General features: G+C 38.5%; 1 protein-coding gene across 2 annotated transcripts in view; it reads right to left on the reverse strand.

Annotated features, from left to right (window-relative positions):
* Positions 1–1,014: 1,014 nt before the first annotated feature.
* Galc (galactosylceramidase) overlaps positions 1,015–14,471 on the reverse strand; it is a 64,342-nt gene continuing 50,885 nt past the window's right edge. For both annotated transcript variants that reach the window (XM_047539706.1, XM_047539707.1), the window contains 6 exons: positions 14,266–14,352; positions 12,265–12,415; positions 11,014–11,194; positions 7,302–7,465; positions 6,100–6,176; positions 1,015–1,788 (listed from right to left, as the gene is read on the reverse strand). In XM_047539706.1, the coding sequence (XP_047395662.1) occupies positions 1,639–1,788; positions 6,100–6,176; positions 7,302–7,465; positions 11,014–11,194; positions 12,265–12,415; positions 14,266–14,352 (810 nt within the window). In that variant the 3' untranslated portion in view covers positions 1,015–1,638. The remainder of the gene's footprint in view (positions 1,789–6,099; positions 6,177–7,301; positions 7,466–11,013; positions 11,195–12,264; positions 12,416–14,265; positions 14,353–14,471) is intronic.

The following is a 14,471-nucleotide window of genomic DNA, read 5'->3' on the forward strand; positions in this document are numbered from 1 at the left end:
CAAAAAAAAAACAGAATACCCTTCAGATGGAGTCAGTCACTGAAGTACCACATGGACAAGTCTCTAGATGCTGACTGACCAATCACAAGAGCACACAGCACATGATACCACTTTGAGGTTTTAGAGTAAAGAAATCTAATTAACACTAATAGAAGTCATACCAATGGTTGTCTGAGATCGGGAGGGAGGGGAACTGAGAACATTCTGAGGTGATGGCAATACTCAATAGCTTGACTGGAGAGCTGATTACGTGGGTGGCTCCATTTATCATGACTCATTGAACCAGACACTTAAAATGGGACCATTCTATTATATATACATACATAAAGTACACCTATATATTAGGTTTTTATAATCTTAAGAAATCTGAACTAGAAGTCATTTAGACTTGGTTTTAATATTAAATTGTTCTCTAATCTGATTTATTCTAGTAATTAGTGTCTTATCTTCAAAAGTAATGCAAAATTTCATTATGGGTTGGCCTGTTAGACCATTAAAAATTCCTAAATAGTAGAATCAGTTCAATGAGTAATTCTTTTCTTAGAAAGAATTCCAGAACTTACTTTACCCTCATAATAACTCATTTGCTTCTAAGAGCTACACTAATGCTTAGATATAAATCATACTAATGAGAAACAAGTTCAGCCATACCTAAATATAAACATATTAGGACAGTAAAAATAATAATAATAAGTGATCTAGCCATATACAACATTAGGAGATGACCCAATTCTGTGAGCCAGTAAAAGTCTCCTTCCACACAGAAGGAGATGAATCACTCAAGAGTTCTTCTGGTCTGTTCCCAGAGACTCACACGAGGGCAGACCACAAAAGGCACAATGAAATGACACAGGAAAACTGGGACCACTCGATCTCTAAGCCCTCTTACTCTAAGCCCAGAGCTGGCTACCTTGGGTCTTCTTTTCTTCCAGCCACCTGGGAAAATGTTCACAGGGAGGCACAAAGGTTATAAGATGAGAAGTCAAAATCGGAAGAATGAAAGAATGCAAACACCCCAATTAATCTAGTATTTATTACTGCAGAAATAGCTTTAGAGGTAGTTTATTAATGAGGCATTTTTCAAATCATCCCATTTATTACATCCTGCAATTCAGAAGCATCATTTTAAAAAAGAAGAAGGTAGAAAAAAGTACTTGTTAGAGTGTAAGGATAACATGCTGAAGTGGTTTTCAAACAGCAGCTCTTCCACATTCTTGAACTTCCTCTTGCGGTAGCATCATTCACCATGAGGACATCAGCTCACTTAGACACACCACTGCACTCAAAAACACATCTCCGTGATGATCAATGCATGGCCGTCTGCATCTTCACTTCCAAACAAGACACAGGCTTCGAGGTCTGAACCACCCTAACCACTCCTGAAGACAGGACCAACGGACAGTGTGAATTTTAAGAGACAAGCCAGCTAATATTAAAGATTCATCTATATTCCCTCTGGGATTAGTTCTAGAAAATTTTTCACAGCATCAAGCAAAAAATATATCTTTCTTCCAGTTACTCTTCATTATCGTCAGCCTCCAAAGGCTCATATAATTGGTCCATCAAAATAAGAATTGACTCTGAGCCGAAACCAAAATGAAAAAATCTAGGCAGTGTTCCATGATGTGCTGTGAGCTTCTATGAGCTTGTGGCTTCCACATGAAAGTTGTCAAACTGTGCAAATCCAAAGGAGTGAGTTCCAATTGCAGCCCAGCCATTCTTTGGGTAATTCACGCGGACGTTTGTCCACAGAGGCTTGCCATTCAACATGCCAGAGGAGAAAGAACCCTGAAGTGGAAAGAAATGCATCCCTTAAAAACATATAGAAATGATCCTTGGAACTTTGTTTCTTAATAAAGTATAGCCCACTTAGTGAAGCAAATGTTTTTCTCAAGACTTATCCACTGCAAAACACAATTCATTCCTAGGGTCTGAACAAAAGTTTGACATATGGGAAAAAAATTATGGAAGAATTAATAGGAACTACCTATTTAAATAGTTACCAAGGCACAAGGAATATCTCAACATATCCTTGAGCTCCACCAAAGGGCAAAAACAAAAATGTAATACTTTTCATACCATTCTAATAAAGTTTTAGTCAAAACTTTTGTTATTTAAAGTAGTTTCACACACAAGTGCCATGGTTAACAGGCCCCAGTTCTTCAGGTATGATTGTGCTGGACCCAAAACATCTGTCCCTACCTTATGTATTTAAGGACTTACAGACCCTTCACCCAACCAGAAGAGAATTAAATAATCTTAGTTTTACTGCTTTGTCCCCATGTTCAGCATATCACTAGAAGCCATAGGGAACTGGTACCCTTAAGGTAGAAAAACCATCAGTTAACTGATGATGGGGTGGAGTGTGGGGTACAAGCAGGAAAGTGCCTGTAAGTGTGATTTAGTGGTCACTGACAAAGAAAGAAAAAAACTGTGTCTTCCTTACGATGTTGCCTTTCCACTCAGTTCAGTGCTTGGAACACCACGAGCGACAAATGTTATTAGGTTTTACTGTCATGACTGTAGCACGTTCTGGGCATACTTCACAGCATACCAACTACAGCTAAACATTTACAACGAGCTACTCTCAAAAGGTAATAAGCTGAGTATCCAAAGAAGTAGGCCCCAAACCAAAATAAATGCTTTTGTCTTTTTTTTTTTTTCTTTCTTTTTCAGTGCTAAGAATTGAACCCAGGGCCTCACACAGACTTATCGGCAGAGCTGGGACTTGCATCCAGGTCATCCAACTCTGAATTCAGAGCCACAGTCCTATTACTACCTGCCTGCAATAATCTTCAGCTCTAAAAGTGCTGACTAATCATCTTACGCCACTTACAGGGCAGTGAGTACCAATATCGAGTCAAGGCACGCGCACACACGTACAAAGACATTAAGCACAAAACCCGCCTAACAGTACCTTTCTCCTCCCCCAGCCACCCTGGCTTCCCAGCGGCTTCCTACGCTGGCGGCCCTGCCTCCTTTGCACCAGCTGTGCGGTCTGCTCGGATTCTTCATGGTTCAAGCCCCACTCAGCATGGGAGCCCTGCTCTTCCGAGTCACAGAATCGGAGCAGGAGAGCTACTTTATCTTTTTTTTTTTTTTTTTTCATTTTTTATTCATTTTTCTTCATAATTATTTATAAGTTTATTATCTTAGAATAAAGGTCAGCAAACAAAGGTCCTCAGGTCAGTCATCTCTTTTTATACATAAAATTTCCCTGGAACCCAGGCATAACCACTCATTTATCTCCTGCTTTCTCACAACAGCAGAGCTCTGAGTAACTGTAACAGAGACCACTTGGCCCACAAGCCTGAAATATTTACTATCTGGTCCTTTACAGTATGTCTGCCAACCCTTGTCCTAGAAGAAGATACAGGAAAGTAGGAGAACAGGAATCTTGTCTGTCTTGTTCAAAGCCAAATCCCTAGCACTTAGGAAAGTGCACATAGTAGGTGCTTAATGAAAATGTGTTAGATAAAAGAATGAAACACATTTGACCCTCAAAATAACCTCACAGAAGTTATCTCCATTTTAAAGATAAGGAAACAGAAATGCACAGAGAAACTCTCAGAAAGGAAGTTGGAATACTGGTCCATCAGGAACACTATTTTTGTAAGGATATTAACTTCATTAGGTGCTTAGCACATCAGATACTGAGCCAAACTTTCATTATATATAATCCCATTTAATCTTCATAAGAGGGATGTGTCTTCCTAATGTCATAGGTGGTAAAACTGAAGGTGACTGATACCAAAAAGCTAGAAGTGAACCCAGCAGACTGCACAGTCTGTCATTCTATCCACCATGCAACAGTGCTGGGGGCAAAGCACCTGGTAGAAGCTGAGAAATCAACAGTCAAGGTAAAAAGGATAAATTCCTCATGCTAGCCGCAATGTGGGATATGGACAATACAGATGACGTTTTGGTTTTATATTTATGCAGTGACTATTACATACCAAATGCTATGTAATGCATTGGGAATTTAGAAGGAACAGGAAAGACATGGTGCCTGCTTTCAAGGAGCTTATATTCTAGTAGGAGACATACAAATGCACATATGATTAAAAAGACATAAACACTAAGTAGCAAGAAAGCAATTGAAATAGGTTGATGTAAAGATGGGGGACTAAAAGGCTACTCTGGATTGGACAGCTAGAGAAAGGCTCTCAGCATATGTGGCAAAAGTAAAGATTCAAGGGAGAAGCGGAATGTCCATGACTGACAGACAAGAAATAATGGAGCTACAGCATGTGCAGGCCAGCAAAATCCCTTCTACCCTAGTAAAAAGACAAGGGTTACTTTCTAAAAGTAGTAAATCAGAGGAAACAAGTGTACAGTTAGAAGTGTCTGTATCAAAGGTAGAGAACACAGAACCCAACATGTGTGATGTCACATGGGGATAAAAAGCCTTGGGAAAATAAAGCAATAGAAAAGGGACAGAGAGGGTAATGGGGGCTATTTAATACCAAGTGACCAGAAAAGAATTCTGAAAGAGTGAAGGAGTAAACCACACAATCAAAGACTTTAGAGAGAAAGACAGCATCAAGGGCAATATGGGATGATAACAGACAGACAGCAAGACAGAGAGTGAAGTTCAGAAACAAGCTGATGTACGTGTGCAGATTTGTTACAACAAAAAGTGGCCTTCAAAATATGTACAGAGGACAAGTTAAGTAATAAAACAACAACAGCAATCCATTTGTTTAAAAAAAAAAAACGGTATATTGGACACCTCCCCTTATAACTCAAGAGTAAATTCCATGTGGATTAAATATTTAAACATTAAAATAAATCCTAAACTTTGGTTAGTTTGGGGAAAAAATGTTATTAGCCTTGAGAAAGGGAAAGGCTACTTAAATAAAACACAAAACATAAAAAAACATTTTAAAAGGTGAAATATTTGACAGTATCAAATTTTAAAACTTATTCATCAAAAATACCATAAGCAAAATTCAAATACACATAACAAAAGAAAAGAAAATATCTGTGACCTACAGATAATAGGTTACTATCTAAAATTTATAATAAATTCATACAAATCCATCAAAAAAAGATCAAAGTAAATGAAGAAGGGATATGGACAAACAACTTTAGAAAAAATGAAGCTACAATAGTAAACAAACATAATAAGATGTGCAACCTCCCTAATTATTGAAGAAATGCAGATTAGTTTGGAAAAATTTTTAAAGTCAATAATAATAAATATTATAATTGCTTCAAAATTGTAACTAACAATATGGCAGTATCTATTAAAACTTAAAAAAATTTAATTCTACTTCTATATATCTGCCTAAAAATACCACATGTGCACCCCAAGAAGCACATTTAGGATCCCCCCATAGAAGGGAAAAATTGAGAACAAAGTCATGCCCATCAAGCCATAAATAAATTATGCTGCATTCAAATCAGATCTCCAACACATATTGTTGATGCTTGAAAAACTGTCATTTTCAGTGACTGGTGAGAAGAGAGAACAAACTTATTCAAAACTTATTTGAATCTCATAATTAATTTCTATCACAGTCTAAACAAAATTATGAGAGAACTACCTTGGGAGAGAACAGCATGTTATACAAAGGAATTTCTGTTCACCATTTCTCCTTGGAACACTGTCAGTCAGCAACTCATTATCAGCCAGTGATTTCTGATGACTATTTTTAGATTTCCTTTATACTACCATTACTCTGGAATCTTTTCTAACAAAAATATCCATGGAAACCAACTTTTACAAAACTGTGCTTATAGCTGAAAATCACATTATTCTAAACCATCAAAAATAAATTTATATGACTTTGCTTATACCTATAAGTTCCAATTATAGTCTTGGTTCAAATAAACTGCAAAAATAATCCAATTATTGACTAACAATTAGAAATTAAAGAGATAGAAACAAAATTTTTAAAAATAGTAGTCGGATAGAGACAATTGCTGATTATTATGTGGGTCACACTGACACACATTTTCATCCCAGAGATGAGTGGTTTACTGGTTAAATGACTCTAATACTTAACATACTTTCTGCCACTTGTTTTATAACAGAAAATTCTAGAAAGGTATGAGGTCATTTTACCTACAGGCATTGAGGTCAGCAATACTTACCTTAATTTTTAAAGTGAGTGTATACCACATTTTTGCCGTAACTTCAACACTGCCTGCAGTATATGTGATCCATCCAGCTGTGACACAAAAAGATTATCTTAATTGATATATTTTTAAAATCTATATCAGAATCATATAATTCAGTGGGGGCTCTCAGATGGCATCTATATGTACTAAAGTTAGCCTTCATAAAGAACTATGTCCCTTCATTTCTAGATCTAAAATAAAACATCTATCACTTTGTCATGTGTTCCATAAGCATGTATTGAGATCTGCTGCGGGCCATAAGCTATGTGTTTAAACTGCTCACAACCAAACCAGTGAGACAAACTTAGAAGCCAAAGCTTCTAGTTCAAGTGTACACTTATAACTGACTAGTTTACCCTAAGATTCCCAGCTGGTGGAAGTAGTCACATGGTAACAGCATTCACTTAGAAAAGGACAAGCTAAGTTTAGGATTTACTGCATTTGAATGACTGAGAAAAAGTCAAGATGAGACATGAAGCAGACAGTTTAAAGCACAGATCAGTGGGTACTGAAGATACAACTTTAAATTCCCGATTTCAGTTCTGCCACTATTTCTTGAGACTTCAGGAAAATCAGTTAAACTTTCTGGCTCTCTGTTCTAAAAAAATCAGTGAGATATCATCTCACTCACTCGTGTTGTAATTAAACAATCCTTACTGCACCCAGTCTGGGTTAAACACTGTGCTATGCAGGACAAGTGCTCTTAAAAAGAATGAGAAAAGTCAAGCTGTTTTCAAGTATTAAATAAATTAGGAAAGAGGATTTGTCCATTTGAAACAGATCAATCCCCTTCCTTATAATTTCTACAAGCACAACAGCAACATTTCTATAGTCCTGCTTTTGGGGACGGGGGGGTCCTCAGCATTCTCTCCCTCCCCTCACTACCTCACCCCAGTCTACACAAATCCTACCCTCACAGCCCAGCTCACCCCACTATACCCTAAAAACCTTTGTATGCTTATTTTCTCATTTACTGAGCTGCTCATCTACCCCAATAAAACAATTCTCTACAGTTCTGAACTATTTGCTATTTTTATATGTTTGGTCGATCTCTTCCCAATCAGATACACAAGCACCTTGCAGTGGAACTCTTCATTGCTCCCACAAATAACAAGCAGATGCTTAAAGTAACATCACATAGAACATCATGTGCTATTAAAATAAATGCCACCTACCTAGATCACCAGTAACTCTGTAAGATCCATTTGCAAAAATCCAAAAGAAAACTCCTCTGGCACTTCTAACCAAAATGCCACCTTTATTTATTCTTCCTGCAATGAAAACACCTCCCCTATCAAGGGTCTCTATGTAAACATCGCACTGTATCTTCATGTCACTCCTGCAAAATGAAAAAGTTGATTAGTCGGCCTAATCATGCCTTTCCTAATACAGTACAAATACGCCATTTTTACAACAAATGCTTCCAAACTTCTAACTGAAGCAAGAAAGTGATTTGCTAAGTGTGAGTTTATAATCTGGATGGGCTTCAAGAACCTTCACTGATCTTAGTTTTAGGTGTTATAAAAACTTAAGTCACTTCAATGCTTCTATTAATGGGTTATTGGACAATAATATTTATAATTCTTAAGTTCCTTAGGATCATGTTTTTTATTATGTCATTTGCTGGTAAATGGATAGAACTGGAGAACACCATGCTGAGTGAAAAAAAGTCAGATTCGGAAAGTGAAGGGTCAAATGTTTTCTTTTATATGCAGAAGTTAGAGAGAAATAAGGAAATATAAAAAAAAAAAGGGGTTGGGGGAATCTCATGAAAATGAAAGGGAAGATGGGAAAAAGGAGAAAGAACAGAATGAACTGATCAGACTATGCCATGTGCAAGTACAAACACATCCCCATGAATTCCACTTTTATGGGTAACTATACTTTAACAATTTAAAAATAAATTTAAAAGATCATATTTTATCTATAATAAAACAACTTGCCATCCTTATAATATCGAAATAAGCTATGTTTTTCCATAAAAAATAACAGTTTCTATGCAAGTGAACAAAAGATTTATTCAAATTTCCATCAGCAAAGAGAAATAATGAGAGCCATGCTGGGAGCCTCTGGGAGAACATAAGCTACTTTGAGGCCACTTTCTACATTTACACCTAAGAAGAATTAAAAGCTCCTGAAGAAAGGTCAGAAATTCTTTCTTTGAAAAGATGGAGTCAACTCTGTTGACTCTGTAGCAGGGCCTCTCAAACTTGGCAGTATTGGAAAATCTATTAAACTCGGCCCCTTGGTCATGGCATCCGATTCACTAAGTCTGAGGTAGGCCCTCTGAATATGCACGTCTAACAACTTCCCAGGTGAGGCTGATGTTGCTGGTCCAGAAATTCCACTGCAATCCCACTACAATTTTTAACCTATAGAGCATCTGTTCATATAGAAGCAATTTTACCCTGATTCTAGGCTCCCTCATTACCAGGAGTATATCAAAGAAGGGGGAAGATGCAGCCAACCAGGGACTACCTGAGTTTGACAACGAGCTCTCCTCCAGGTTTCTCTGTAAACACTTTCCTTCAGGAACAACACAATGGCTCTAAACCAACATAATCTCCGGAAACGATTACTTCCTACTCAGTATCTAACTGCAAATGGGAAGGGAAAATATTGCATACAACCAAGCACTAAAGGAACCATATGAAGTAAGACTAAGAACACCAAGAAATCCATTTTGGGAATGAGAGGGTGTATCTAGAATTATGTGGCTTTTATATTCCTCAGAGTTTCTGTTTAAGAGAATTTTGCACTGTAAAGTTTTACTACATAAAGGAAAATATATTTAAAAATACGTGCCTACAATGGGAACACAATCAGGAAGGCACACAGTTAATTATCTATTGGGAGCTGGACTGCTTTACAGAAAGACCTCTCATGTATTCTGACATTAGAGGGAGCCGTTCTCACCATAGGTCGTCACCAGCATGAAACCTGAGGATGGGCACTCTCGTGTACATCCCCAAATTCTTTCTTGACTCATTAGAAGTTTGCAAGTGCAACAGATACTGTCAGTTTCAAATACATTTATTCTATTTAGAAATCGAATAGGAGAAAATGAAACATTTTCCTTTTTTTCTACATTATATTCTAGGATGAGTGATTCTTGTATCAGAACTGGCCAGACACTTTTGTAAATAACGAATGAAATGGAACAAAGGTGCAGTTTACTCTTCCACTGCCACCATCTTTCAATTGTGCGGAGGGGTGAAAAGCCAATATAGTAAGCAAATTTGATCAAAGGAATGAACAGTTTCCAAGAAAGGTCATTTTGTGATTATCTTCAGGTCCCAGTGACAGCTTACTCAAAAGACAGAACAGTGTTAAGTAGCTTTAGAAGAGCCTCCCCTTTGTCAAATTGTTGTGCTAGATTTAACAAAATCTGTGAGAGAGAAAGTTCTCCTGAAAAACAATTTAAGAACTGTCAGCACTGAGCAGCCCTGAGAACTAAAACAGCAGTGCAGATAAGCAAGCTGAGACTCCCTCCCGCTCTCAGGGAGAAGACACTGATTAACAAGGATGCGAGGTGCCAAATAGCTTCCAGCCCAGGGTCTGCCACTACAAGTCTGGGGTCCTGGTAAATCTCACTCCAACACCTCAGGTCCTCGGTTCATAAGGTGAGGAGGATGACACCTCTGCCACAGGTAGTTGCAGAAAGTTCCCTAAAGTGCCTGGTATTTCAGTTTCACTCCCTCCTTTCCTGAGTCAGCAGACACAGGACAGAAGGGGACACGGGACCAGTGTAGATCGCTAAGCACATCTGGCTGCCTCACACAGAGGACGGAATATTGGGGAAAACAGAATAAATAGAAGAGACCAATCACACAGATCTGGGAAGTCAGGAGGAGAAGCGTGGAGCTGCTGGGAGAGCGGGAAGCGCCGCTGTGCGTTCCCAGCAGTGGAGCACCATGTCCAACGGTCCTTCCTCGACGCAGATAACCACGATGCCTAGCGCTGTTCTCCCAGACTGTACTCTCCTCCACCTCTCTCTTCCCCACTGCCTTACCCGCGTAACAGATTACAGCAAAGACTGTTACCACTTAGTATTGAATCTTTAAAATGCTGTCTTTGGAGAGTGTATCTCGTCTTTCTACCACAAGTGGCCTCTCAATTTTTCTGGATTCTCACCCAGAAATAAGAGAGTTGGAGTTTAGAGAGAGCCCTCTATAGTGTTCAGGGGGCTGGGGGCAGGAATACAAAGAAAAGTTAAAGGTTTCCTACGATGGCTTACTTCCAACCTGATGGTCAAAATAATGGGGTCATGCCATGAACTCTTAAACTCTTAAGAACCACCCAAAATGGGTAATAATAAGTTAGAACATTGAAATTTCATAACTAAAGAGGAAGGGTAAGTTTGGATTAGGTAATTATATTTTAAGGGAAAAAGAAATACAACATGTCCCTTCACCATGTATTTGAAGAAGAGAGTTGAATTCAATAGCCAAGTAAAGCTGATTTACTTTTCACTATCACCATATACTGACACCTGGTAATCAAACTTTCCACAAAGGCTAAGACAGTGTCATTCTACTATTGATCCAGCAGGTGGCAACACCAGATCAACAAATCAACTCTCCAGCAAAATAAAATCACAATCTACAAGTAAATATTCAATTACAACTGAGTCCAAAATTTTTCACTTTTTATATTAGGATCAATTTCTCCTGCAATAACCAGTACTAAATTGGGCCAATATTAAGGAAGAACATGGAGGCACTAAAATAATTTGCTAATTAGTAGGTGCCATAGTACTAAAAAATGATGATGCATCTGTTGGGTTCTTGTACAAGGAGGACTACTGAACACTCTTTGACATCCTCAGTGTAGATCTGGCTGAAATGACCTTGTAACGCTGGGTATATTCTGAAGTGTCTTACATACCACTGGTAATCTCCTATAATGCTGATCGTGTTGGAAGAATCAGAGGCCCACGTAATAGGTCGCTGATTGAGAACCTGGCGTAGCGTGTAGCGATGCTCTCCGGGGTCTTCAACATTCATATAGTACTCAAATACACCAGTCTGATCAGCAAAATTTGGAGCTTCACTAAAAAATGGGTAATCTGTTTAGAACACAATGGATTCTGTTTTAGTATCAAATCCTTACAGAATCTTATAGTATATTTTGAAACACCGTTGAAAATTTTAAGTAAATAATACATATAACCAAAATTTAGGGTTTAGGTCTAATAAAGAGAGATTGATTTTTATATCATCCAACTTTTATCCATTTTTATATTATCCAAGTAGTTTAGCAGACTGCAGTACAGTCCAAAGAGCTTTACGTCAATTGGCTAAAGATCATTTCCTGGGAAAGGACACAGACCCAGTAGCAGTGAGAGACAATGGGTGGTAGAAGTCTTCAAATGGTGGAACAAGCAGACCTGAAGCCAAGAGGAAGTTCAAATCTCTTTAGCAATACTAATTCTCTCCCTCTTACTCTCCTACAGGTACAGAAATTTTGGAGCAGATTAAAGAGCCACCTGACTGTCTATGAGGCCAATAATCCTACGCAACACCACTTGTTAGTTAACAAATTTTGTTGCTTACTGAGTGATCTAGGAATATAATCACAATGACCATTTCTTCTCTTTTTCAAATGGTTCTCCTAAATTACCTACCATGCTAAACTTTTCTAATGATTTTAAGGTGAATCTTTCTAAACACCAGCTATAATATACAACTCCCAGGCACAGCCAAAGGGTTTATGATGACGTGATTACTCAAGAACAGTAATTCCCCCTCCGCTCCCCCCAACTGCAGCACTCAGTTCACAAGCACAACGAAAAGACGGCATGAATACGGCTTAAATGCCACACCAAGGAGAATGCCAGGAACAGTCGATGGGGCAGGGGCAGAGTTGTGACTGTTAAGACAATAAAAACAACTGAGAATTATAACTTTCATTCTGAAAATGACCTCTATTTTTTTCCGACACTGAAAAATATTAGATTCCAAGATGAGATTTATCTTGCAGGAACACAAAACTTAGGTCTCCTTTCACCAAAAATTTGAGAGTTGGATTAATGTGCTTGTGAAAGGCATTCCATCATGCAAGGAGTCTGACAGATAGAAACTGACCTACTCCTGCTAAAGATGGAGACCAAGGGACTTTTTAGTGAAAGATACTTACCGACATTGAAATCGTCCTTATAAGTGAGTGGGAAGGACTGGGATTTGGGAGGCAGCGGGTGGCTGCCTTTGCGGCCTGTGGTGAGAGTGGTGAGTGTAAACAGCTCGTCCTCTCGCAGGTCCAGGGTGAAACGGCCACCAGTGTCAAGAAGCTGAAAGAGATGTTGGAAGGTCAAAGCCAGGTGCTATTGTTCATCTCTGGGACAAAACAGCTTTTACAAAACCAAGCTTAATGAAGAGCCCAGTTCATTTCTGCTAGAACTTCCTAAACGTGTCAAAGACACATTAATTAATATACCAAGGCCCTTGGGATCCTTTTTTCTTAAGTATTTTAGAAGACTTTATAACATTAACTATAATTTATAGAAAAAAATGTAAAGCATTTTGCTCCATGAAGGGAAGAAGAATTAGATGATTCCCAAATCAGTTATAAAATACTTAGGAATTCTAAAGACTAAACCAGATAATTTGTATAAAGTGCTTAGCTTAATGTGTGACCAACAGCAAAAACTCCCTATGTCGTAGCTGTCCTGCGTTAGATGCAGACCTCTGAAGACACTAGAATCCTTGCAAAATTAATGTAAGCATTAAATTTATGTCCATTTTATGGACTTTGTGAAGTTTTTTTTTTCCTATTTGGAATTAAAGAGGTTTACATATCTTTGCTTTAATCATAAACTGATAATCAGATCTATAAAATATCTGATGCCATATTGTGGTTCAGAAATAATATTCTTTATCCTCTGGGAAAAATCAGGTTTATTATGTTACTTCTAGCAATTTGTTACACGAAAAGTAGAAACCATCCTGATTTTGTTATGTAATGGGTGTTTAATCATTAATAATGATAAGTTAGTAAATAGAACATTAAGAATGATCAGAAAAAGGAGCAAGATTTGTGTTACTTAGATGAAGTAATGTGTTTGCTGGGGCCGAAGATTTCATTGAGACCTTTTGGAGAAACCTCCACGCTGAGCACTGTAGCAGGCCCCTGGGCTGAAGCTAAGTAAGGCAGGGCTCCAGTTCTCACACACCCGCTGATATGGGGAAACAAACTGGTCAGCACACAAGCCAAACGGCTCGGCGCTAAGACTGGAAGGGAAGGCTTCAAGGGCAGTGACACTTGAGCTGAATACTGAAAGATGACAAAGATCTGATGAGAATCGTTCCAGGAGAATAAAAGAACATGTGCAAAATGTGCAAGTAGTGGGGCTGGGGAGATAGCTCAGTTGGTAAGAGTGCTTGCCTTGCATGCACAAGGCCCTGGGTTCAATCCCCAGCACTGCAAAAAAAAAAAAAAAAAAAAAATGTGCAAGTAGGCAAACGGGCATGCCAAGCTTTGAAAAATGCACGAGGTCCAATCTGTGGAGAGAGGCCAGTTTAACAGGACATGCATCTAGAAAGCAGTCTTCCACCTTGAGAGAAAGGTAGCAAGGGTCACGTGCTATATGCCAACGGATGTGAACTGACAGGGAGAGAAAATCGCTGGAGCATTCTGAACAAGGTACTGGCAGAACCAGATCTGCACTGCAGACAGCACTCTAGCGGAGGTGATGCTTGGAGGCGGTTTCTGAAATCCAGGAGAGTGACAACGAGGAACTGAAACAGGCAGCAGCAGCAGGGGTAGAAAATAAGAAATGATACCAAAAGCGCACAGATAAAAGAATGGTCCCAACTGATCACAGTGGAATGCAGAGGGAGGATGATGGAAAAGACAGTCTCGAGAGACTTGAATGTCCCCCATACGCATCCAGATGGCAGTGGCACTGGCCACCAAATCAAACCAACATCTAAGAACAAAACATACCATAAATATACAAACTTCTGTAATGCCTTAGAAGATTTCTATTTTAAAAACTGGAGCGCAAATATATCTCCATTATGCTTCAGCTATAAAATCGATGATCAATTAAAAAATCTTAATTCATCAATCAACTTTCTATTCCCTTTAACTGCTTTACTGTTACAATACCCAAAATACAGGAATTTATTTTAAAACTACCCATAGAGAATCCAGTTGTTTAAAAAGATGTCTCTCCAATGGATTTGCAAGTTTGGTATACCACACCTGTAGCTCTGGTATGTCACTCTGGGGAGAAAACATAAGAAAGCATGGTTCAGTGATCCATCACATAAGCTCTGAGAATTTCCAAAATCAGTACCAGCAAGAACAGAGCAAAGACAACATACACGGTTTCTCTTTATCAA

This window comes from Sciurus carolinensis, chromosome 2 (genome assembly GCF_902686445.1).
Source record: "Sciurus carolinensis chromosome 2, mSciCar1.2, whole genome shotgun sequence".
Classification (NCBI taxonomy): Eukaryota; Metazoa; Chordata; class Mammalia; order Rodentia; family Sciuridae; genus Sciurus; species Sciurus carolinensis.